This window comes from Corvus moneduloides, chromosome 9 (genome assembly GCF_009650955.1).
Source record: "Corvus moneduloides isolate bCorMon1 chromosome 9, bCorMon1.pri, whole genome shotgun sequence".
NCBI classification, from domain to species: Eukaryota; Metazoa; Chordata; class Aves; order Passeriformes; family Corvidae; genus Corvus; species Corvus moneduloides.
The window spans coordinates 20,939,685-20,962,828 of NC_045484.1; the positions used below are offsets into that span (position 1 = coordinate 20,939,685).

Sequence of the window (23,144 nt, forward strand, 5' to 3'; positions counted from 1 at the left end):
GTGTCCAAAATGCATTTGTATTGCCTTGAGTGTCTGTTGGGTACATAACAAACTTGTTACTTAATAGGCTTCCTGTCTTGTCAAGTGTTCTAAATGCTGCAACAAATCTGTCACTGTTCCATCTGCTTTTGTTAGTGCTGGTTTTGTCTTTCAGGTGTTGCAGTGTGTGCGGGGTATAGGGGATCTGCTATGTAGACAAAATACATGGGTAAAATAATTAATACGGTTTATAGTTAATTTGTACATGTCACAGGATGTCTGTGAACTTAATGTAAATAAAGCACCTTTGATACTTGAAGATCCTAATTCTGCATTAATTCTTAGGCTGTAAACTAGAAACAAGACTTATGGATTTTTCTTTTTGATTTTCAGTCAAAATGTAGATTCTTGCTTCTTTATGAAGCCTTCAACATAGCTACTTATCAAAGCTTGTTTAATTTTGCATGCCTCCCTTTGGTAAATATGAAGAATTTATGCCTACTTGTGACTTCTGGAAGGTTATAGCAGCATTGCTGTGTCTATATTCAGAAATATATTTGTGCATTTGTCAGTTAGACGTAATTGATGGTTGGCTTTCACAGGAGCATTTCTAAACTCAAGTGGCCTTGTAAGGAAAAAGGTTTTCAGAAATGCATAATCAAGATGTTTATGCATTTTAATGTGTTTGTTCAACCATTTTTTTCAGCTATGGAGCTTGTACTGAAATTAATGCAAGTTACATGTGTCATTTATCTTTTAACAGTAGTTTTGTTTTGGAAGGCGTGTGTAGAGACTGTTGATGAATGAGGGACAGGATGTGATTGTTCATCTTGGTTTGCAGTTTCAGGTCTGTCCAAAAAGCTTGTGTGTTTCCACCCCTGGGCACCGAACGGACCTGTTCCAGCGCGACCCTCAGAATGTTCTGATTACAGACTTTTTTGGCAGTGTCAGGAAGGTGGAGATCACCACAGAGACGGTTTCCTTGGACCGGGATGTGGCTGGATTTGAAAGCAAGTAAGTAGTCATTATTTAGACTTGATTTGTATAGCTTTGTGCCACAAAAGCAAAGTAGTTGTGTGACTTCCAAGGAAAAAGAACTCTGATTTTCTGTCATTTCTTACAAGGAATCAGGTAGTTAGTATGGACCTCCTACTGTGATAAAGTTGTCAGCTGAAAACATTGTTTAAAAGTACCCATTCCTTTCCTCACGCTTGTAAATAAATGCTGCTTAAGACCAAGGTGTGGATATCAACAACAAAAGTAGTTTAGAATCTTCTTTCTTCCTTGACATTTCTTCTTTAATGCTCAAATATTTTGTTACTGAAATTCCTGCTTATGGTAGTTTGGCCCCCCCCAGATAAGCTCTGGGTATAAGCCATTAGTTAGGTGTTCGATAACAATTAGCTTTCTATAAATCCTTTGTTTGAGTTCTTTGAATTCTCTGGCCTTTGGCATTATACTGTCCTGAGAATTTCTGTTCCTGAGATGCAGTGATTCATTTGATTGAAATTACTGGTGCAAGTTCATTGATTGAAGTTGTAACAGGGCTTCCGTTACTTTGTGCATGAAGAAAGAAGTATAAACTTCTTTGTATTTTTGGGATTGTGTTGCCACCTATTGGGAAGATGTAAAGGAAGATGTGCTTGTTCTGTAGGGTTTATTTAACATTGTACTTCTGTTTCTGTTGTGTCTTTTGTGCTTGATGATACTGCCCTGTAGGAGGGGGAAACAAAGGATTGAAATATTGTGCTATGTCAGGGACTAAATACTTTTCAACACATAAATTTATGTAAATTCTTGTCTGCCTTGTTTACTGTTGCTCAAGCTAATGGATAGCTAATGGATACTGTTAAAGATAACAGTAACTCTGGTCCTTGTAATTATAAATACCCTTCAAGGTTTAGCATATTTTGTATTTTACCTTCATACTGTATGTATATCTGGATCATATGCGTTAGTACATACCATATACATCGAAAGCTAATTTTGTGATTCCTTAGTACAGAACAATACTTAGTGACACTAAATTTGTTTTTTCACTGAAGAATAAAAAAAGCTCTTGGCAAGTAACAGACATTTTGCTAGTCAAAAACCATGAAAACTTACCTATGTGGGTTTCTAATTTGTGGACAATTGAAAGAAGTAGATTTTGAAGGACTTTACCATTCTGAAACAGGAAATGAATGGCTGGAATTTTCAGCTTTTTTGTGTGTGTGTGTTAGTTTGGTGCCAGTAGTGGAGGGATTTTGGTGCCTGACACTACTGGACTGGATTCATAGAAGCATGTTGAGAAATGGACACTCACGCACAGCGAGAAATATTATCCTTATGAAATGTTCTGATATTTAATGAAATCTGTGTTATATTATCATGGTAATTTCACTTAAGTCTGTGAAATTGGAAGGGATGGGGGCATGCTGGTTTGATAGCTGAATAGTTCTCCTTTTTACAATTTTTTTAAAAAGTACTTAAGTTCTCAGTGTCTTGTTACCATTTGGAAAGAGTTTATGGACAATATGTTTTTAATGGAGGAGAAAGTATGGAGATTGTGAAAAAAGTACTGAAAAGTTGTAGAGCTTGTAATAGACAGTGATGTGGAGTCCTTAATAAATTCCTTAAACAGAATTCTGAGGTCAGTACTTCTTGGCATGACAGCTCTGTTTAGCTACAACAAATTTAAGAACTACAGCATGAAGTGAATTTATTAAATGAAAATGTTAATGCTTTTTAAAAATGCAGTTTTGGAGCATCTGATCTACAAGAACTAGTTACTCTGGGTTTTTTTAAAAGACTATTATGAACATTACACACATCCATTTCTGAGCATGTTGAGAAGGCAAAACAAAAATTACGTTATTTTTGAATGGGTACTACCACTGATTGTCCCAAATTAATGTAAGAGTGATTCCTGAATGAAAGAATATTCTTAACCTTCTTAGTACCAGTTAAACCATTCTGTGCCTTTTGGGAATGTGACGACTGTTGGCACTCTCAAGTAAAACAGCTGGGGAAAGATGGGGCTATCACAGCCTGGTTTATTCTTTTTTGTTTCATTGGGAGAGAACTAAATCAAGCTTATTGAAAGTGAGATAATCCTTCCAAATTAGTTATGACTAACCTTTTTCATGCCCAACATTGTTTTAAAAGCCCTGATGAAGCAGAAGAAAGTAGTAAGAATTGAACTTGAGTCCTTAAGAGTTTATAAGAAGTATTTACCAAGAAGTATTTGGTAGATCACAAGTATATGCTACTAGTACATTAAAATTTGTATTGGTTACTGAGTGTGAAGATGTTACTGGTTTAATATTTGATGAAGTCTCGTGGCTTCATTCCTTTATGAGTCATGGCCTCTGTTTAGTCTTCCCTCAACGTTAGCTTGATACCTTTTTTCTTCTGCTTTTACATCCTGGTGGCAGTAGAATGTTACAGAATGTTTGTGTTACAGAGCATAACCGGAAAATGAAATCCAAACCTCAACTCTGACACAGTCCTAAGTAGTCTGAGTTAGATCTGATTTGTTTGTTTCAAAGCTGCAAGTGTCACACGTGCAGATAAGGACATTAAAAGCCAAATGAACAAAAGAGGTGAACCACTGATTACACAGATTATGGATAAAGAAGATGCTGTCATGTGAGGCATGAGCATGTATCAGGATTGTAGTGCTGGCAGACTGTTCAAGTTCTCATCTTGCCCACTGCTGTGACTTTGCCAAATCTTTTCAATAGAAGTTTGTTCTTTTGTTGCACAATTGCTTAGCAATTACTTGGTTGTACAGATCTGCTCACAAGCCCAGCGTGAGCCATAGCTGTGCAACCAGATCAGAACTGGCAGCTTCACGTGGAGCTCATGCCGAGACGCTTGACAAGTGAGGCCTTTGAAGTTTCCTCTGGCTTGGGCTGAGACTCATATAGAGAACAACTACTAATTAACCAAGAGAACAGGCTTTCTTTCTATCCACGTAGTGGTAGGTGAATATTTGTGAGTAAAAGCTTTAAAAAATAAAGAGAAGATTCCTCTGCTGTTTCCTTTCTTCATAGCAGTTTCAGTCTAAGCTGTATTCACTTCAAAGGGCTTGCAGCTGCCTCAGTCCTGACTGGATCTGTAGCTGCCAATTTTAGCAGAAAATCTGACAGTCTAGGGGTTCTGAGGCTTCAGATGGTTATGTTTTGTCTAAATCCCCATGGAAGTGCAAAAAGTCAACTTTAAGGAGTGGAAGAAATCCTGCATCTTTGGAGGAGGAGCCTTGCAGGGTTTAGAACATGTAATAAATTAGGAGTGTGTCTCTTAAACTTGGATTGTAACTCTACAGCTAGCTGGAACACTTTCTCTTTTTCAGTTCTTGTCATGAGGAAAAGATCTGTATCAGCAGAAAGTGTTGGTAAAAATTAGGATGAATATTTCCCTTGAGGGTTGTAAGAAGTGAATTAAAGGCAGCATCACATAAAACCATCCTAGTTTCATTGCTGTTGAGAATTAGGCTTTGTATTTAATACCTCTGTTATGAAGAATTGTGATACTACTAGCAATGACTATTTTCCTAAAAATAAATAAATTGACCACTTGTGTTAGCCTGTTACACAAGCATTCCTCCTAATTATGAGTAATTGGTTCAGTTGGAGAATATTACTAGCTAATGTTCTCTCAATCTATTTCGTGTGTGTGTGTGTGTTGGTGTCTCTTTCCTGTCCTTTCTTCTTTTCCACCAGCTATTTTCAATTTGATGTGCTTAAGAATTAAAGGTGCTCTTGTGTGGTCCTGAAGCCTTGGGGGATCCAGTTTATGAACCAATAGGTAATTTGTTTGTTTGGCAAGTAGATGCTGTTCAGCTCAGTGGGCTTTCCTTAAAATAAAGAGTGCCAGGGTTTGTTGCGAGATCCCCGTTCAGTCTGTACGAGGTGCAACATATTTGTAGTTATTTCAAGTTTCATAAGTCACTTTTAGGACTAATTCTGCCAGCTCACGTCGCCGGACAGCCTCCCGGTTCCTTGGCTTGGCAGGAGCAGTGGCGGCGCCGGGGCTGTCCCGCACTCCGCGGCTCGGGCAGGGCCCCGCGGCGGCTCCCGGCCGGCGCCGGCAGGTGGCGCCATCGCGCCGGAGCGGGAGCGCCGCGGGCGGAACCGGGACCGGGATGGGGCTGGGACCGGGGGCTGGGACCGGGGGCTGGGACCGGGGCCGGGGGCTGGGGCCGGGGGCTGGGAGCGGGACCGGGAGCGGGCCGGGGGCCGGGACCGGGGGCTGGGGCTGAGACCGGGGGCTGGGAGCGGGGGCTGGGGCCGGGAGCGGGACGGGGCTGGGGCTGGGACGGGGGCTTGGGACCGGGACGGGGGGGCCCCGCCGTGCCCGCCCCGCCGTGCCCGCCCCGCCGTGCCCCCTCTGCGGGATCCCTTCGGAATCAGGGGGTCGTAGAACTTGGTCCTTGTTCGGTGGAAATTGACGGGATAATGGGAGGTTATCTTATTTTCCACTTTTCCTCCTGGGCGACAACCTGGTAGAAGTGTAACGTGTTTCAGTTTCCGAGTAATGTAAAAATAGAAAAAGAACTCAGAAATCAGCAGGTCTCTACTCATCAGAATTGAATTTTCAGTGGGATTAAGAAGCTGTTAATTCTAGGTAGCATTGTTCTTCCACAAACATCTTCAGATGGGTTTCCTAATTCTTTTCGTGAAGAGCACTAATCAGTTACACGCATACTGTATTTTCCTCTAATGTCTTACAAATTTATTCTGTTTTAATGGTAAGTTTGGCTACAGTTTTGTAAAGGGTGCAATTCTGTAATCCATGTGGTTTTTAATAGCCTACAAATAATTAAAGAAGATAAGTGAACCAATACTTGCTGTTAAATATCACTGCTGTATTTCCTAAACTATTTAGTAAATATATTTGGGTTTTCTTTGCTTGCCTACAGATAGGTCAATGTATACATAGGCATATATACATACACTCCTATACCTGCTAGTGTAGAAGAGCTTTTCAAGGTAATACAACTGAAATTAGTATGAAGGCTATAGAAGGAAAAATTATATAGGAGGGAACAATTTCACTAGTATAATGTCAGTATAAAATAAATAAGGATGACTGTCAATATCTGAAGGAACAGCAGGTATAAATTGTGTTGGGAAGAGTTTAAATACACTAAAGTGCTATGTTTGATAATTACAGTCCCTATTTAGCAAGGTATTTTTAAAAGCAGCTTTGAACTATATATTTTTTGTTCCTTTGGAAAGATTTTTGACCATGCATTTTGACAGATTTTGGCGGTTTTTTGGTAAAAAAAAAGTTTTGTTTCAAAACTATAGTTCTTAACTCAGATTTTCTTTGATGATTTTTTCCCCCCTCCTCCTCCAAATTTTTGTGCGGCATCCTGCATTTTTTCTATGAGAAAACTTCAGCTGTTGGTTGAACTAGGTTGTGCTTCTATAATTTCACATTTTCAGTACAACACTGCTTTGTTGAACTTATATATAGTTCGTTATATCTATGTATAATTTTAATAGGCAGTGACAGCAAAGAAACCTCTTGGTCTGTAGAGGTACTATGGAGCACAGGCAAGTCAATGGCAATATTTTATTGAATTCAACTTTTGAATCAAGTTCAGAACTTTTACATTCTTCATAAGTACTTAGATATGCCAGCTGACTTGGGCACATATAGTGTTAGGCAGTGGCCAGGTAATGTCTAAAATTGTTGCATGGCAGATAAAGTGGGAGCTCTTAAGTATATCTAGTATATTTTAACATCATCTGCATAGCTTGAAAATATCCAGGTATCACAGGATATTCCATTTAGGGTTTTTAATCTTGTTTTCCGTTATACATTTCTTTTTACACCTTTCCTATGTAACATTCTTATGTTTTTTCATTATTTCTTCTTCATCTCTTCTCCCTGTGTGATCTTTACCTGCTGTTATTTTTGCAGTTGAGCAGGCTGCTTTATAATTGCAGTCTCCTGAAGTGCTTGTTATTCTTTCTAGTGCTATTTATATGGAGGTCCTGGCTTGATCTTCTTGCTTTGCTGCCCAGGTGCTAAATAAAAATTAATGTCTGTTCCTGGAGGTACTTCTGTAGCTGCGTACTCTGTGTTTCTGCTGAAGAAGACCATGACAATAGCTGTAGTACTTGGTATATGGCATGTTTTCAGCACAGTGAGATAACATGTGAGTTTCAATAAAACTATTACTATTATTTGCTTCCTGTCAGAAGTACCAGCACTGCTGTTGATGTTTGTTAGGATACTCTTCTTGTGTGATTTCTAGCAGAGTGAAAAAACTGGGGGTGAAGAGAAACAGGTGTCTGGAAGCAGTGATTGTGGGACTCTTAGGTCTTTGGAATTTAGTGGCCAAGCTCACACTGGCATTCTTTATGCCCTAGAAATTAATCTGGGCACATAACTATTAAATTTCCAAGGCTCAAGCAACATTACTGCTTTTTAAAAAATATGGTATTAAGCCATATGCAAATGCTTTCAGTCTTTGCCTGTTTCCATATTATGAAAAAGCTTACACTTGATTTTTTTGAGCGCCTGAGGGATGACCTTCTGGACGGTCAGAAATTTCTCCCTCTGAAAATTTGTGTCTTGCCCAAAGCTGTGGCAGGAAGGGTGCAGTCTGCCTTCACAACATATTTATATAATGATGGTTAAAAGACCATAAACTGGTCTCAGTTTACATCTTCCAGCCCTCCCAATAGGAGGGACCTTTCCTAAGTCAAGTGTTTGGTGGACCAAAGCTTGCATCATAGAACTATTACATTTATTACTTAAATACAAGTCCCTGAAGCCCTGTTGTTGGTTTTGGTGAGCTGCATGATGGTCTGGAAGATTGAGATGTGTCCCTGCACTGCTTCTTTCTGAAGGCTCTACTACACTCGGAGAAGTTAGGCTGCACAGTGGGCATACTGAGAGACCTAGTTCTTTAGCAAAGAAGTGAAATGGAAGTTGTGAAAGAAGAGCTGAACTCGAAAAAGAAGCATTGCATTATTGCCAGGCATCTCTTTTCTTTCCAGCTAGCTCTTTGAATAGACCAGTGCGAATTTCTGATATCAGGGGAGCAAGAAAGTCACAATTGCATCAAAGGATGGAAAGAAAACTAGAGGTGATTACAAAAGGCAATTCTGATCACATAAAGCACTGGATTTACAGATGGCTTGCTGAGCACTATTTAATATTACTGTATAAAATGAGATTGTTTTATGTGTTTGGTCAAGAGTATCAGAAATCTATAGAAACAGATGCTGAATACATCTACCAAAGTGCCCAAGCTACTGCTAAGATTATTTTATAAAATTTGTAGGACAGCAAAATATTATATCTGTGGTGAGATTGATCTTTCAGGAAAAGATAGTAATACTGCAAACAAAAAATTTAGTGCAAAATGGGATTTATTCAGCATTTTTGCAGGCAGAAGACTGATTGCATGATGGGTTTGTTATTGATAAATACCAGGAGAAACAAACAAGAAGTAATGAAGCACAATGAAGTGTTTTGTATCCCCTGAAGTGGGAAAAAAAAAAAAAAAAAAGATGAAAGCAGGATATATAGGGAGCTGGAGGAATACCTGTTCAAGGGTTGGATATGTCATGTCTTTTGAATCCTAGTAAACTTAATTCAGCTGGTTCCAGTTTACTATTTGAAGATTCCTGAGGTGGCAACTGTGGTTGTTCAGGTTTTACAGAATGGTGACAGCCCACCTCTGTTCTGCCAGTTAAATTGGGCACAAGTTTACATGATATTGAAAAAGAACTGAAAAGGTTGAAAACGCCTTACTCATCTGCCTAGACATCTGATCTCATTTGGAATATAAAGACAGACAGGATTTCTCTTTCACAAAATGAACTGGAAGTTGCTACTCTGCGTGTAAGCGTAGAAATGTGTTCATATTCTGTATTGTAGCACCAGAATTTATTGCAAACTGAAATTACTATTTTTTTATGTAACTAAAATATATTTATGTTTCTTATGGATGCGGGAATGGTTCAAAACAGTGGACTTCCAACATATATAAATTGAAACCACCAGATTATTTAGGGAATTCACCTTTCACTTTGTGCATACTACATAAAATTAGTGAGAGCACAGCATTACTTGAACAGCATTTTGGTGACAGGCAGGAATGAGAATTTAGAAGCAAGTTTGGGGAGGGAGAATGTGTCTTTTTCCCACCCCAGCCAAGTGTTGAGACATTAGTAGTTCAGTCCAGTAGTTCCCAAGAGAAGGCAAGACCACAGTGGAGGCTAGAATCTCCCCTTTCCTGTAGGGAAGGGAGGAATAGTTGTTGAGCACTGGTATCCACAGTTGCTTTAGCATAAATTCCTTAAATTATGTGATAGCCATTTCAAATGTCTCTTCCTACTGGTTAAAAAAGTTGCTGAAGTGTAGCTGATGTACAAGTTTATTCCTCTACTAAGGGAATGGTTTATCAGGAACCGAAACAATTAAAAATGTCACACCTTCTTCCTGCCTTCTGTTGCTGTATTTTTAATTTTACAGTGGTATTTTCTGTATAATTCTCTGTGTAATTGCTATGTGAAAAACATACAAAAAGTCAATTCTGGAGGGACCAGATGCAGAGGAAGAGACTGAATAATACTGGCAATGTATTGGTATAATTTTAGACACTGATTGAAGGATAAGGAAAAGCTCTGCTTAATCTTTCAGGTTAATCTTCAACAGATGATAATCTTTAAATTGACGTTATGTTTTCACTCTTTATGTTTCTTACTGCAATATTTTTTTAAGTGTTCATTAGATTGTTGGTTTTTCAGCAATGAGCAATAAATGACAGACATTTGGATTCATATAGCTTCAGAATGTATGGAGGGGTACTTTGTAGAAGTGGGTTACTTCTTGTACTTTGCAAAACGTTTGAATTCACATTTAACATGAGGAATCTGAGTACCCCCGTCAAGTTAACCATTACTGAACGTGGGTTTGCTGTCCTGGGACATTGAATGCTCTTAAGCCAAAGCTGGGTGCGTTTATCTTGCCTCGGAAAGCCAAACTGGCTGTCAGAGTATGCTACTGAAATGCATCTCCCAAATGCCGTAGCTGCACCGTAGCTGTTCCCAGGCACTCTGGGAGCCCGTTCCACTTGCCCTCCGCTGGCGTGGCAGATCTGCTGGGAGGGGAACTGCAAGGAGAGAGCAGATGGTCTGTGTGCTCCTCACTGAGGGCACTGCGGCACGGAGGGGCAGAGTTAATCTGTGCCGAGGGCTGTGGTGTCCTGCTGAACGGCGCCGTTTGCCTTGCAGTTTGCTCAGACCCCATCTGGGCTCTCAGAGGGACAGGAGGCTGGGGCTGCTTGGTGCCAATATGTTTTCCCTGTGGCTGCCTTCCTGGAGCTGCAGTCCGGGGCCACTGTTCTGCTGGCAGAAGCTTCCCAAAACTGGGGCCAAATCTGGCTTGCAGATTATCCATCTGAATTTCCTCCCAAGCAGCACAGTGCTCTGAAGGATAGGAATGGTTAGATCTTCTATGCAATCAGAAACACTACCTAAGTGTAAACTGTGTGAAAGGAGGAGATAAGAGTATGTTTTTCCTCTAGTTCCACAGTAGTTATTTGACAGGTGGGGTAGTGCAGACAATATTATAGTTGTATTAAAATAATTTGAGTGAGATAAAAACCAGAAAGGGTTACTTGTATTCCTAGATGATTCCTGATCCTGTGTTATCTGCAAGTGAGACATGTTACCACAGACATGCTCTAGAATTCCAGTAACATTTTTGTGTTTGAAATACTAGGACAAAAGTAACACCTCTAAATAGTTAGCAATTTATAACTCTTTTTAGTTTGGGAGAATATAGTGAACCCTGTAGTTACTCTTAGGTTTATCTCAATTTAACTGTAACATATTATTTAAGCTTCATAGTTCCCCACTGGCTAGTATTTTTTTCTGTTGGTTATTTAAGAGTCTGAACCATGACTCCCTGCTAGAATAAAATAGGAATGAAGACTTCTTGCTGTAGGTCTAAATTTTAACTGGGGAATTGGAGCAGAACAGCCACTAGGTGAAACTGCTCTAAATCTGAGCCATAGAGGATGTAACCTCTGTTTCTTCCTCAGCTGTCAAATAGAGTGCCCTAGTTCCTTTTTCCTTTGTGTGTGGTTCCCCTCTGATACAGTTTTTACTAACAGGTACTTTATTACAAAACATTCTGAGCTGACTTCTGTCTTATTAGATGCTTAGAAGCTTTTACAAATGTCTCCATAAAAATATATGGCATATCTGTAAAATGGATAAATCTGCACTCTGCTGTAATGTTTTAAAACTGGAAACTGTGTGCACACAAGAAATGTGGTTAGATAGAAAATTGTCCTTAAATCAGAGTATTTCTATGTGGTTTGCAAATCTAATGGCACTACTGAAAAATACTAGACTATTTATTAATCTGTGTGTTTATAAAGTAATTTAGGAAGGACAAGAGAGAGTATTAGGTAGCTCTGGCAGGAAGACTTCTCGTGCCATAGATTCAAAGGTGGTTTACATCAGTGTCACTCTAAATATTTTATAGTAATAATCATTGTATTTATGTGATGTGTCTGTTCAGTTAATAACAAGTAGCTATGTCATGAAAACAGCTTCTCCAGTTGTCATTCTTGGGTATGCTTCCAGCAACACTGGAAGCTGTGGAAAGGTCAGGGAGGAGGACACACTTCCAGTTGGTGGAGTGTGGGAGAAAAAAATGTAGTTTTTTATGTAGCTGTACATATTCTGGAAACTGATTCCATTCAGGTCACAAAATTCTTATTATACTGCACTATTGAGGTTTTGCACAAACATTTCTTTAACACTATGGGAGAGTATGCATGAGTCGGTTGGTAATTCTGTGCCATATTATGACTGTTCTTAAATTCAGATAATAGTAAATATAAAACATAAAATTACAGTGCAGTCCTTAAAAGATTATCATTATCACTGCATTGAATTTTGTGTACATTTATGAGTTTTATGGATGAAAATAATAGATGCAAGAGATGTCTTAAGAATAATAGTGATTAATAGTTTGAGGTGGTGTTTATTTATGGTAGTACATCACCCAGGAGGTACTCAGTTGAGTTTTCAGATAGCCTAGGTAATTGTCTCTTACTGATTTCTGACTGGTTTTTTCTGCTTTCTCTGGATGTAAAATGAAGGCCTTTAGAAGATACATTGAGACTAGAAAGAAAAAGTGGGGGGAGGGGAAGCTCATTTTATGTCTTGGTAATTATATCATAAAATGCAGCTATGGAAGAGCCCTAATTGCTCTGTGACTGTTGCCTGTATCTTGCTGTGAGCATAAGAGGAAGCTGTAGAATTTGTGGCTGATACAGATATCATTAGAAAGAAGATCCCACCTACTGAGGAAATCTAACCATCTTTAATGTGCCAAATGAGTATGCAACCTGAACACGGTAACAAACTGAAGTCTCAGTAAAACTTGGGTAATGTAAATTGAAATAGGGAATAATTAATGTATTAATGCATTTTATGCCTACTGTGCTCATCTAGTAATCAGATTATTTTGTTAAGTGTAATCAGAATTGTAAAAAGAATAATTATATAATAAAGCTAAGTTCACCAGAAATTGGAAGAGAAACAAAAATTGCTGAAATGAAGTGATGGAAATTGTAGATTATTTATTTTCACCTGTCCTTGTAAAATAGAAGAGTAATTTTTAGGTATGCTAAATAGAAAAATAGAATTGGAAAAAGTTAATAGGAGAGGAGGGAATCAGGAAATCAATATAATCAGAAATAACAGCAATATACGTGTTAGTCATCTACTCAAGTCAAAAAACATAATGCGTTTCTGATTATAAAACCTGAAATTAAGGCAAATTTCTGTAACTGTAATAAAAGACAAAAAGATGAATTATTACTGTTGAGGCAAATGGATATTGAATGCAAACCATCCCCAGAGAAAGTAATACAAAATCATTTTCGGAGTTGAATTCTATGAAACAATAATTTCCTTAGCTTGTAAAGCCTTTCTCTTTTTGCTCATGTTTTTGATATTGCTTAAGAAAATTACACCATTAAAGGTGAATTTATTTTAGCAAGGGTTATTTCAGTAGCCTACTCTGCTGAACTGAACCAAACTGTCTCCAATACGGCCCTGCCTGTAAACATTACAAAGTCAGGGGCCAGGTTCAGGTAATAATCTTGGAGGAAAATTTCAGTCCAGTAACGCTACTTTTGGACCTCGTTTAGTGAATGAAGTAGTTAATCTCTTTCTTGCTAAAAGTTTGGTGTGGATTTATTTTTTTGAATGTTCAGTCCTGTATGTTCATTTAATTTTGTGTCATTTAATCAGCTCAGTCTGATTGAATGGCTGTGTGTATTACTTTTGGTGAGTAAGGTGGTAAGTCCTCCTGAGAGGTTCTTCCTATCTAGAGCAGAAAAAGATAACCTTGTCCTGTAGAAAATATCAAGAGTGCATCTCCTTTGCATTAATACAAGGAGAAGCAAAACTTTAAGACCAAATCCACATTGAAAATTTTAGCCCTAAACTTAAATATTCTTGGAAAAATAGATTTAAACTAGAATCTTAGGGAAAAGTGTTTGGAAAGGGCTCAAATCTTTGCATATACATCATCTGTTTGTTGGCATATGCAGTTTGTTCCCTGTAGGCTATAGATCAACTTGGTAAGACTGTGTGCTGATCTTAAGAAATACTGTATTCAAGTGGCCAGAAGTATGTTTTTCCTGTGGCAGGGATATTTGGACCGATGTTAATCTGTAGTGGAAATGCAGTAAATAACACAGTTCTCATTTAGTTTAGTTGTGTCCTGCTTAGTCTGTGTGAAACAGCAGCGATTACTTGTCTTTTGAAAAGTTTCCACACAAGGTCTTCTGTTCCTCAAGCACTGCTATTTTTAAAAATCAGTTTTATCTTTTACCTGAATAATATGCAGATAAAAAGGAAGAAAGAAATATACTCAGACATTTAAAAACAAACAAACCAACCCCCTAAAACCTCCCACTTTAATTGCTAGTTTTCAGAATTTAGCAAAACTTACCATCTTTTCATTTGCTATTGTGAAATACAAGGATTCTCAACTGGTACAGTATCCAGCACCTTAGTCAAAGAACTATTGTTATAGAGCAGATAAGATTAAAAAAAAGTCATTGGGTTTGATGAAAACCTGCATGAACATTGAGGGGGAAAAAAGCCAGAGTTACCATAGCAACCACCAGTGCTTTAGAAAATAGCTGAGTAAAAAGAGCAGAAATGTAACAGAAAATGTGAGGGCCATTTCGTAAAGCATTAAAAATAAAAATGAAATTTAAGGCAAATATGATTACTGCTCAGCTTTTATCTTAGAAATCCCTGATAAGCGGCAGCTTGTCTTTGTTTAAAAACAGGACCACTGTTAATAAAGCTTTAGTGTTTAGTCCCCATTAGACCCTATGAAGGAGATACTTTTGTGAATTTGGTTAAAAATAATTGGAAGTTTTATGAGTTATTGTTTGTTTGGGTTTTTGTCTTGCCTTTTTTTTCTCTGCAAATGGTTTTCTGAACAACCACAGTCTTAATCTATGTAGTAGATTGGGCTCTGAAAATGTCCTTTATGATATAAGCATGACCAAAGTCCTACTAATAAATATGGTCCCACAGTGGCACTACTATGAGTTCTTCATGGGGTCAACTGACCACATAGCACTGTCCTTCAGGACAGGAGTGGCAAAGGCAGCTTTAAAATTCTTGGACATAAAAATTTCAGGAAAGAACATTGATAAGTTTAGGGGTGTGAGTTGCCCATTCATAGCGCCTTTACATAAAATAACAGGTACAGTCTGTTGCCTGTGCCTTTGTATCTGAACCTATATTCTGATATCAGTGGTTAGCTTAAAGGCTGAGCTTTGATACTTCTTTTGTCTTTTTTGTCTTTCTGATTGGAGTCAGCATTCTGCAGTGCACTGGTATTGGGTAAGAAGCCTGGTGTTTTGCCTATATATTGCTTCATAGTTGAGCAGGATTAGATTTTATGTGGGTGAGCATCAAATGTACATGGGATAAAATTGCAAGTATCGTTTCTTTCCTACTTCCTGTGTGGCTGTTGTCTTAAATTTGATCTTAGTCCTCACAGAGCAAAATGGCCCATGTTGGAACCTTAACCAAGTAAGAAAACTATGAAAAAAACCACTTGAATATTCTGTTCTGAAAAAATGCTTCCTATGAGGATTGAAACAATCTAAAAGTTTGAGTACTAAAACGGAAACAGCAAACACTTTATCCTTTCTTTTAAATGCAGTCTGATTCAATTCTTGCCTTGTCTTCAAACGACTGTGTTGTTGTGTGCTTGGCTGCAGCAGTTATCCTCTCCCATTGTTAGATGATTCTGTGTGTAGTAGTAGATGGTACTTAACTGTCCTAGACAGAGCTGTAGCCTGGGGCTTTGCGTGCATATCAGAGCAGTTGTTACTAGCATCTGTTTCTTCTGGAAAAAAAGGCATCATTTTTGAGCAAACAGATTTTGGTTTTTTTATAAACCACTGTGAAACAAAAATATTTTCCTCTCCTCTAGTCTCATATGGAAGTTTATAGAAGGGTAAAAAGTCTTGCATCATTCCCCAAAGTCTTCCTGTGCATCCAAATGAAACATTTGTGATGAGTTCCATATTGTAAAATGGGAACAGCATTTTTTCTCCTCTGCTATTGTCAGAGTTACAAATACACACCCATATGGAAGTGAGAACTGAAGCTGATTAAGTTGAAATCATGAAATAATGAATTTTGTAAGAAAGAAAGGTGGTGTGAATTTCTGTAAATGCTTATGGTCCCATCTCTGCAAAATTCACATGGAAGACCTAGAAACACTTTGGCACTGATCTCTTGTTTAATTGCCTCATCTAAAAACATTTTGTAGTGCCTCTATATAGCATGACTTCAGCTTCAGATCAAATGCAACAGACTTCTTACTCTAGTAGGTGAGTTCCTCCCTAGGAATAACTAGGAAAAGAATGTATTCTGGATATGATCAGTTTAGCGTTTCAGTACGAGCCTTACGTGGCATATTTAATTAATTCTTGTCTACTATCAGGTTGGGGTTTGACCTGATAAACTTTTCCAGTGTGGCTGGACTTCATGTAGTAGTTTTGTGCTGGGGCAGTGGATTATAAAGCAGCCAGGTTTTGAGCCCAAACTGGTGGAACAACCTGGAGCCAGGGCAGAGGCAGTGTAGGTGCTTGTTCTGCTGCAGGTGAACCACTGCAACAAGTGGTTGCTGCTGCCTGATGAGCCCTCATTCCTGCAGGCAGAACCCTTTGCACTGTGTGCCTGCCTCTGCCAGGGGTTTGATTCAAAAGGCCTGCAGAAATCCTCCACATCTCAGTGTGTGGCCTTGTTACCGCCTAACAATCTGTTCAGACTCTGGAGTTTGTGTGGTACACTCTGACAAGGTACTGTTGACACATACTTTGGCTTAGAAACTCATAAACACCACTTGATGAAACAGTTTTCTGTGACATCTCTGTTAAGTTCCTGCAGAACTTAATTCAAGCAAAACAGGTATTGTTGTCTTGCATTTTTTGTGCTGTGTTTTTATAGACGTGTGGAAACTTAGCAGTGTAATGCTGTTAGTGGGTCGTGGAGGCTTGAAACATTATGTTGTGAGAAAATGCTGTCTATCACTAATGTCATGAGGTAGGAACGCAACTGACCTCTGACTATTTTGGTAGATTAAACTAAACCCCACTAGGTGGTGCAAGCAAATAAACCACCTTGCAAAATACTTCTCTCCAGATGACTAAACTTGGGGAAAGGATGTCTTTCACCAAATGAAAATATTTTCTTTGATTGTTTGTTTGGGTTTTTTTAATTTATGGTTTTGTACAATAGTTACTAAAATTTAGTATTTAATACTGTCTTAGTCTGGTCTTTCCAGATACAGGTAAAAAAGCGTGTTCTGGTTTTGGCCGAGATTTGCATATCTCCCTTTGTTGCAGTGTGGCCCAGCACCACGATGGTGTATTCACAGGTGGGCTGGGGGCTTCCAGAGCAAGTAGTGGACAGAGGGCTTCCATTGTGTTTTTCTCTGCTATCAAAAGTGGCTGCTGTGAAATAACATCCTTCCTACGAACTGACTGAGGCATTTCCAGACTTGGCATCTGCTTGGAGTATACTCTCTCAGGATCTGTATTGTTGCAGTTTATCCTATGCCAGTTTCACTTTGGGTTTGCTTACCTTTACAGCTCTACTGTCTACCTACAGTTAAAAGTATTTGTTTGTTCAAAGAACAAACATAGCAATAGTAATGTACCATCAATTTACAGTGGAGTGAATAAGGTTCCAGTAGAAAATAATTTTGACATATAATGTATGTGGTTAGTCTGTAAGAGTTAATGTGTATGTCAAAGAGATCAATAGTTATGTTTTATTTAGAAATAAACAAACAAACCAGAATGCCACAAAACAAAACTCCAGACCTTCATTATACTCTTTCATTGTACTCCTGAGCAGACTATAATATAACCTTACCATTTTGTGTTGTGCTTGGCTATGCCATTGTCTGAAATTCAAGCTATATAACCTTTCAATATCCTCTGCTCTCCACTGAAAACACCTCTTGTGCAATGGTGGTTTTACTGAAGATGCAGTGGCCCATACACAGTCAACATATTTCTATAGCCATAAGATCAGTAGCAAAAAGTTCTTGAATAGCAGGAAACCATGCATTCTTGAGATAAGTGGAAGACCCCAGGAATTTCTACCTGTGGAGAACCATCAGCACTCTCATTTTCTTGTCAGTAATCATATTTTACAGAGTTTATATGGCTTCCCTGTAGACTGCAAGCTGCTGGCTCTTCTGGGAAGGCAGCGGCGCTGCGGTGCTGCCCCGATCCTGAGCAGAGCCCCGCCTGTGCTAAAGGGCAAGTGCTGCAGTGAGCGTTGTTGGCTGCTTAGCAGTCAACCCGACAGAGCAGCGCTGCTGCCTGCTGCTGGTTCCCCCTCCGTGTCTGTGTGCCAGGCCTCGCTCGCTCCGTGAGCACCGTGCATCAGTAAATACCGTATTATCACCTTGCAGTCCAGGACTCTGTAATAAAACAGTAACTGCAGTCACTGAGCAGCTCTCTAGTGAAAGTTCAGTATATTACTGTGCAGTATAGTTACTGAAATGGAAATATTTCATTTCAAAGTGACTTAGGTATTCATCAGTTGGGATGGGTGAGTTTGCCGCTTTCATCCGAGTGTTGACAAATGCAGCAGAAGCGGGGTTTTGTTGGTATTTTGATTGGGGAATTTTTGGGTTGGTGTTTTGATTGGGGGTTTTTTGTGTTGGTTTTTGTTTGGGGATTTTGTGGGGGTTTTTTGTTTGGATTTTTTTTTAGGAAATAAGACATTAAAGTGTAAAAAGCTTATGCCCATGAAATCTCAGTTGACCAGCAGCCATAAAGAATATATACACTAACCACAAATAGTCAACACATACTATGAGTTTTGCAATAAGATTCTGTTGTACTGTATGGCCTCTACAGAATACACACAGAAGAATTGCAACAGAGGTATTAGTCTTAAAATGCAGAAAGAAAATATTTTTTTATTGGTTTCCTTGGATCGAGAACCAGCATACTCAATTGCCATCGTGCACTTTTGGCTATTATTAACCCCAAAGCCAGAGTAGAACTATGTGGTGATGCAAGTAGAAGGGCCTTGTGGTATGTCTATTAAAATACTTTGATATTCCTGCTGTAAAAATGTAAATGTAAAAATAAATGTAAATGTAAAAATCCAGTGCCAATGGTTTTGGTTACTTACATTGTAGTTGTGTGTGGGAGTCCCACTTGTGAGTGAGGATCTACTGTAGCTGAGCAATGAACATATACAAGAAAGGTACACACCTTACACCATGCTGTTTCCATTCAAAGTACTCTAGCAGTTTTGGTGACAGGTACATTGAACAGTGATAAAAACATGAGAGAAAATGGGTGAATTAAAAAAGAAGTTAGTTTTCCATGAAACGTGTAAAATATGAAGTTAAAAGGCACAAGACAGCATGTAAACTCTTCACTAGACCTCATATATTTGATAATGTAGCATGTAAAATTCTTTAGAATGAAATCTTTTGGCTTTTGCCTGCTTTGTGCTTCTCTTAACTTGGAATTTTTTTCTTAAGCCTGTTACTGTGTAATTGGAGTTGTTCCATTGTTTCTATAACTGTTAATTACTCCATCTGAAGGTATTGGGAGGGAAATCTGGCTTCATTATCTGTGCTAAATGAACTAAGAAACTTTTAATTTTTGCCTTAAGTTCAAAGTTGCCTTTTACGCGTATGCATATATACACACAGACACACTCAAATATGTGTGGGATTGTGAAAGACCTTACCAGCACTGAAGAGTTTCTTCTTTTACATAAGGTATACTGAGAGGCTGATGTTCTAAAAACTGAGTGACAGATTGGCATTGTGATCTTTTCTGCTTTACACTGTCTCTTGGTGCTGGTATCTACTGATAATGTACACTTAACATTCAGATTTACTGATGCAATGTTCTGTAAATTATAAACATTTGCAAAAATTTACTTTTAAATAATGGAAGAACCTACCATAAGAATGAGATAAAGACTGAGATTAGGTTAGTAATACTCAGCATTCAATCTGAGTTGAAGTCATAAATCATTTTTGTGTAAACCCTCGCATTTGTTTTAAAAGAAAAAACATGGAACAATCCTCTGACAAAAGAGTGAACTTTTTGGTTTTTTCTGTTTTGGTTTTGAAAGTAAAACCAGGTAAACCCATTTGCTGCATGTACTCTACTGTTGTAAGACAGTCTTAGAAAGACTTAGTCAGCTTAAGTTTGGACATGACTGAATACTGAAGGTTTAATTTTAAAAGTTTAAGTCCCATTTTAAAAATAACTATTTAATATTAGACGTCATTAGACATTTTTGTTAGTATGATAACTCTGCTAACATATTTTTACTGTTGGCCAAGTCCAACCCATATAGGTATTGAAAAATGTGCTAATGAATTTTTTAGGAACATTTCATAGAAGTAGCTTTTGCTTTATTGCTTTATAAAGGTCTTTGATGATTGCTTAAACATTGCTTGACATTTACCATGCTGCAGAGTTGATAAGTAAATAAAAGGAAACTTTGTAAATAAGATTTTCCCTATTAAATGGTTTTATCTCTTTACTCTTGCAGTAAGACAAATAAATCTGTACAGAGAATTTAAGGTAACTGAGAAGAAAGAAAGGGGAGGGACATGCCTGTAGCCCTCAGAGCTGTTTCTGTTCCTGCTCTAGCCGTGTCCCTTGGAGACTGCAGAGAGAAAGGGTGCTGACAGCCTGTGGCACGCTCTGAGCTACTGCATCTGTCCCTTCCCTGCAAGAAAAAGGTGAGGTAATTGGAACTCTGGACTTGGCAGGTGTCTGAGATGCCAGATTTTGTGTCCAGTATTTGGATAAGAAACCACCTGTGAGTATTAGAAGTTTGGTTTCTCCAGCCTATTGCTTGGCTTTGCAACTAAGAATAACTTGCAAATCAAGATATATGTCTTGTATAGGTACAGCTGACAGGTACTGGAATTAGTAGAGCCCTGAGCTGAACACAAGGACATAAAGTCCCTCTTTCTGTCCCACAGGCCTCAGACCTAGTGGCTTGCCTGGATAGGCAGGGGAGTTGCCACGTTTGTGTGCCTCTTGGGAGGTTGGCAAGTGGCGTGCCATGTACTTGACACAGGGATAGGTATGACTTGCTGCTTCTGCTTTTGTTCCTGGGACCACTTAAATTGTATGAGGAACAGCACTGGTGAAAAAGGGGAAAACAGTTGATTAAGTTTTGTAGTACAGTGTTCTGCAATTCTTGGTGTATCTTGGTAGTTTGCTTTATGGAAATGTGTTACTGATCATGTTGTAGCAAAAAAGATCAAAAGCAACATCTAGTATTCAGGAGAGACATGATTGCACAGTAAACCATTTCTCAAAAGCCCAGAGCTGTAATTTTTATGATTAATTTTCTGAGTGCCTAGGGTATAGCATGTTTCAAGAAAATCTGGGTCTATTACAGGTACCTGTATATGCTCTTGTATACACTTGTGGATAGAAGTACAGTTGGTGTCTTCCCTTGTAACGTCCTACCCGTAGGGGCTGGGAATTGCCAGGCAGATCGGCAGCCCTGCTATAAAGGACCCTGGAGGTGGAGATGGGCACCAGTGCCATCACCATCAATAAGACAAGCTGCCTACTGAGCTACATGAGGAGTCTCATTAGCAGATTGAGCAATACTGTTACCATTTCTCTTTGATGCTGCTGAAGCCCTACCTGAAACACTCTGTCTGGCATTTGGCCTTCCCCTTCAATAACAATGTTGAGAAGGGTTGCCAAGATACAACCTTGCCTAGGGTACACATCCTGTGAGAGGTGGTTGAGAGATTTGGGCTTGCTTGCCCTTAAAAGGCAGAAGTGTAATTGCAGGCTGCAGCTGTTTGGAATGCAGTCACAGAGGTGGTTAAGGTAAACTCTTGTAGTAGTAAGAGGTTCAGGTTGTGCATGAGGAGAAACGTTTGCAAAGAAGGGTGGGTTAGCACAGAGAGGTTGTGGAGGTTGTCAAGATTCAGCTGGACAGAGCTGTAGCTGACCTGAGCTGGTGTTGGGAGGCTGAAGTGGATGGTCTCTGAAAGTACCTTAGAAACAAGATTTCTGTATTTCTGTGTGGTTAGCTCCCTTGATTAATTGGAGTAAAGGGTCAAAAAAGCAAAATAGGAAGCTTGAAATGAGGGGAGTAAGGTAAAAGGTCTGAGGATGGTTTTGGGCAGAGAACACTGCTACTTTGACAGATTCTTGTACTGAACTAAGCAGTCTCATGAGAAATTACAGCTGGATGGTACATTATGTGACTCATGAACTGAAATAACAAAAATATGCACTGTAGGTGTAGAAATATTGGAACTTAAAATATGTGTATTATGGGGTTTTTAGAAGGTGCCTGTTGAAAAGTGTAACAATATGAACCAGTGCAGATATATTGTTTATTTGAATATGTCCAGGAAAGAACAGTAGTATTAAACACAAGATGAACTTTGCTATAAAGACTAATTGTGGCCACTAAATAATGGCACATTCCCAGGTTAATTCTTTGATTTAAAAACATCTTCCTACTGATTTTCCTGACTTGCAGTGCACTGGCAGGTGGTGTTGAATTGATCTACATAAAGATCAGGCACTGTGGATAAACTTTCAGTTATGAAAAATGAACAAGCTTGCTTTATCCTGCTGAAAGTATAATTTCAGCATGTACTGGTAGCAGTATTTAAATTGCATGTGTGATGTGGTGGCATGGGAGGATTTGGACTTTCTTCTTTGAGATTCCTGTGAAATTCAGTCATGACTTTCCAGACATAGAGTGATAATAACCTGTATGGTTTTTAACCACTCTTGGAAACATTTTCCCGTGCAATTAGAGGGAATGGATTCAAGGGGGAAATTTGCAGCCTCAGTTCTTAAGGACGGCACATACGCACTTCAAACTGGATCAAAAGATTGCTCAGTGAGGTTGGCAGTGTTCTCTTTTGACTAGTTTGAACCATCAGTAGAAGCTCCTCTGGTATTGCTGGACTTGTCTTTATAAACGTGCCCCAAGTTTAGGAAATTTGACACTTGTTCTGTTCTTTTTTTTTCCCCCTCACAAAACCTGCCTGTTGTGAGAATGAATTAGCATTAAGCAATGAGCACCTTCTTTTAGCCGTGGACTCAAGTGGTGATTTTCAGTGATAGAGGAGAGACTTAGTGGGTCTTTTTATCTCCAACTTTTGATTAGCATTTTGTGCTTCAGCAGCATCGTCATGTGGAAGTTTTAAATTAATTCAAAAGAGATTTTCTAATTTACCTAAAATGTGGAATAGTTGAGATAACAAAATGAAGCCCTATAGGTCATGTGGTTACCAGTAGCAGGAAAGCCAGTTCTGCTTACTTAAGCTAATATTCTTTTTAATTCCTTCCCAATGTCTTGGCTCAGAATAAAAATAGGAGCAGGCAGAACAGAGAATCCCTCCAGTGACATTTTTTGACAAAAGTCATTGGCTAGAAAAGAGGAGAGAGACAATACTGGTCAACCTATGTTAAAACACACTATAGATTTGTGTTACCTCTTTTAAGGATCTTAGGATGGCTAAGGGTATGTGGCTTGACAAAGGTTAATCACCTGAAATTCTTCAGATAAGAAATCATGTGGATCGCAGAAAGACAGAGG

At 38.8% G+C, this 23,144-nt stretch overlaps 1 protein-coding gene across 2 annotated transcripts in view; it reads left to right on the top strand.

Moving 5' to 3' along the window:
* PIGK (phosphatidylinositol glycan anchor biosynthesis class K) overlaps window positions 1–23,144 on the top strand; it is a 65,560-nt gene that overhangs the window by 12,728 nt on the left and 29,688 nt on the right. For both annotated transcript variants that reach the window (XM_032118354.1, XM_032118355.1), the window contains one exon: window positions 821–993. In XM_032118354.1, the coding sequence (XP_031974245.1) occupies window positions 821–993 (173 nt within the window). The remainder of the gene's footprint in view (window positions 1–820; window positions 994–23,144) is intronic.